Source organism: Gavialis gangeticus, unplaced genomic scaffold, assembly GCF_001723915.1.
Source record: "Gavialis gangeticus isolate Ggan-Ray unplaced genomic scaffold, GavGan_comp1, whole genome shotgun sequence".
Lineage (NCBI taxonomy): Eukaryota > Metazoa > Chordata > Crocodylia > Gavialidae > Gavialis > Gavialis gangeticus.
Genome location: NW_017728992.1, coordinates 100,448,994 through 100,451,176, shown reverse-complemented (window position 1 = coordinate 100,451,176; position 2,183 = coordinate 100,448,994). Strand labels below are relative to the sequence as shown.

Below are 2,183 nucleotides of genomic sequence, written 5' to 3'. Positions count from 1 at the left end.
GAACTTCTTTACTGTCTGAGCCCCCAAGTTTTGGAATAGACCACCACCGCAAGCGGTTCAAGCACCCACTTTGAATGTCTTCAAGACACATTTGGAAGCTTATCTTGCTGGGATCCTATGACCCCTGCTAACTTCCTGCCCCTGGGGCAGGGGGCTGGACTTGATGATCCTCTGGGGTCCCTTCCAGCTCAAATGTCTATGAAATCTGTATGTGGGGCAGGTACAAGCTCCAGTGCTGCTTCGAAGGGCGGAACCCTGCACTGCTGCCCTCAGTGCTACTTGGTGCTACAGGGTCAGAGATCCCTGCATGACCCTGCTGCACCAGCTCACACCTGCTGGCCTGTGAAGGCTTGGGAGCAAGGGACAGCAGGGCTGTGAAGAGAAGGTGCTTGCCCCATGCTGCCTTAGTGACACGTCTGCTGCACGAACTGCTGCTTGCAGCATGGAGCTCATAGCTTCTCCACACAGCCCCCGTTCCCAGCTGCACCGAGTCACACCCACCAGGCTAGAGGCGCACCTGGGGAAGAGAAGCAGGGTGAAGTCAGAAGCAGCAAGCACTCAGTGTTCCCTGCTGTCCTGCTTCCCTCCCCTGGGTGCCTCTCCAGCCTGTCCTGTGCTGCCCTGGCGTGTCCTCCTTGCGTGTGCCACTGCTTGCAGCACAGAGCTTGCAGCCTCTCCGCACAGCAGTTATTGCATTTTGTGATTACTGTTTGAATTTGTTATGGGTTGGGGGCCAGTAGAGTGGGGCTGGCACGTATCCCTATTATGTGTAATAACAGATTTGCTTTATGCAAGGGTTTTTTGGACTGCAACCCTTGCATAAAGAGAGACCTGAGTGTATTGCCATTCTTGGATTTTTTTTTGTGGTTCTTTACTCATTTTCTACAGGTGCCAGACCTTGTAAGCTGCTGTATCAGTGCTGTACAGATTTAAAAAACTCAAACAGCTGGCAGACAGTTTGATTTCAACTCTGACACGGGCAGTAAGAAAGAAGCTGAGTGACTTGTACCTGGGTTAAACACTTTACCTCATTTTTCCTTGGGAAGGAGGAGTGCAAGGACAGACGTGGCACAGACATAGCTCACTGGACATTTTCTCCAAAGATTCCTATTTGCATGCTTGTACACCCCAATGTATGTCCCCACTGATACACCTTCATGAGCACGTTTTTTTATTTCTCTCAACTTCAAGCATTGTTACCATATAAAAAATAAAAATTTTGTTCACAAACATCACACTTATTCAACTATTCAACCTCTTCTGAATATATGTTAGCATACTTCACTGTGTAGCTTTGGATTCCGCTTCTCAATTTTAAGTATAGAGTTGATAAATTATCATATGGGATGCAGTTAGTTAGCATGAGAACATTTACCTCATTGACTCACTTGATCTTTGTTCATGCTGAAATTCCTTTGCGTTACACTAGCCATATAATGATGATCAATATTCATGGTTACCTCTCTAACAGAATTTCTCTGCTGCATTTGAATAACACCATTCTTCACCAATTCCTATACTGCTTGTGCAAAAGAAATATTTAAAATATTTAATAAAAAACTGAGCTGTAATTAAAAGTAACACGTCAACATCTTGTGAACTATTATTCTCTTGTTCATCACTTCATTGGATATTTATAAATGGCTGTTGCATTGTGCCTTCTGAAGGCGATGGACACTTGATTTGTCAGTGTATGCAGAATCCTATCAGTATGTCACAGTAAAAAACTGAAGTTGTTTAAATTGCTCTAAGGTTCTGATATTTCTTTGGGGTTTTCCTTTTGGAGAGAGAATGTAGTCTGTACATCAGTCATCTTACCCTTTTCTTCCCTTATTTCTGAATGATCCTTGTTTCAGTCATGCCTGATCGATCATAATGCAGTTTATTTTCTAATGGCAGAATACTCTTACAGTAATGTTATGGCTGAATAACTTATCTCTAATCAATATAAACAAATCTAGCTTGCTGGTTAACAGAATTAAAACAACCCAAAACAACAACCCCAAAACTAGATTCTAGGTTGAAAGGAGACTGGTTCCTTTCATTTCTACTTCCTAAAAAAGATAGATGCAACTGAGACTTTGGTGACATGTAGGAGGTATGCACAGGTGCATATGCACCCCCTGAGATTGGCCCCTGCTCCTTGCCGCTGACCCCACTGCAGCCGCCTGTGGGCAGTCCCC

General features: G+C 44.4%; 1 protein-coding gene across 1 annotated transcript in view; it reads right to left on the bottom strand.

The window, feature by feature from the left end:
- Window positions 1-304: 304 nt before the first annotated feature.
- The window catches only part of RBBP8 (RB binding protein 8, endonuclease), a 109,021-nt gene continuing 107,142 nt past the window's right edge, over window positions 305-2,183 (bottom strand). The window contains exon 19 of the mRNA XM_019526227.1: window positions 305-517. Within this exon, the coding sequence (XP_019381772.1) occupies window positions 492-517 (26 nt within the window). The 3' untranslated portion in view covers window positions 305-491. The remainder of the gene's footprint in view (window positions 518-2,183) is intronic.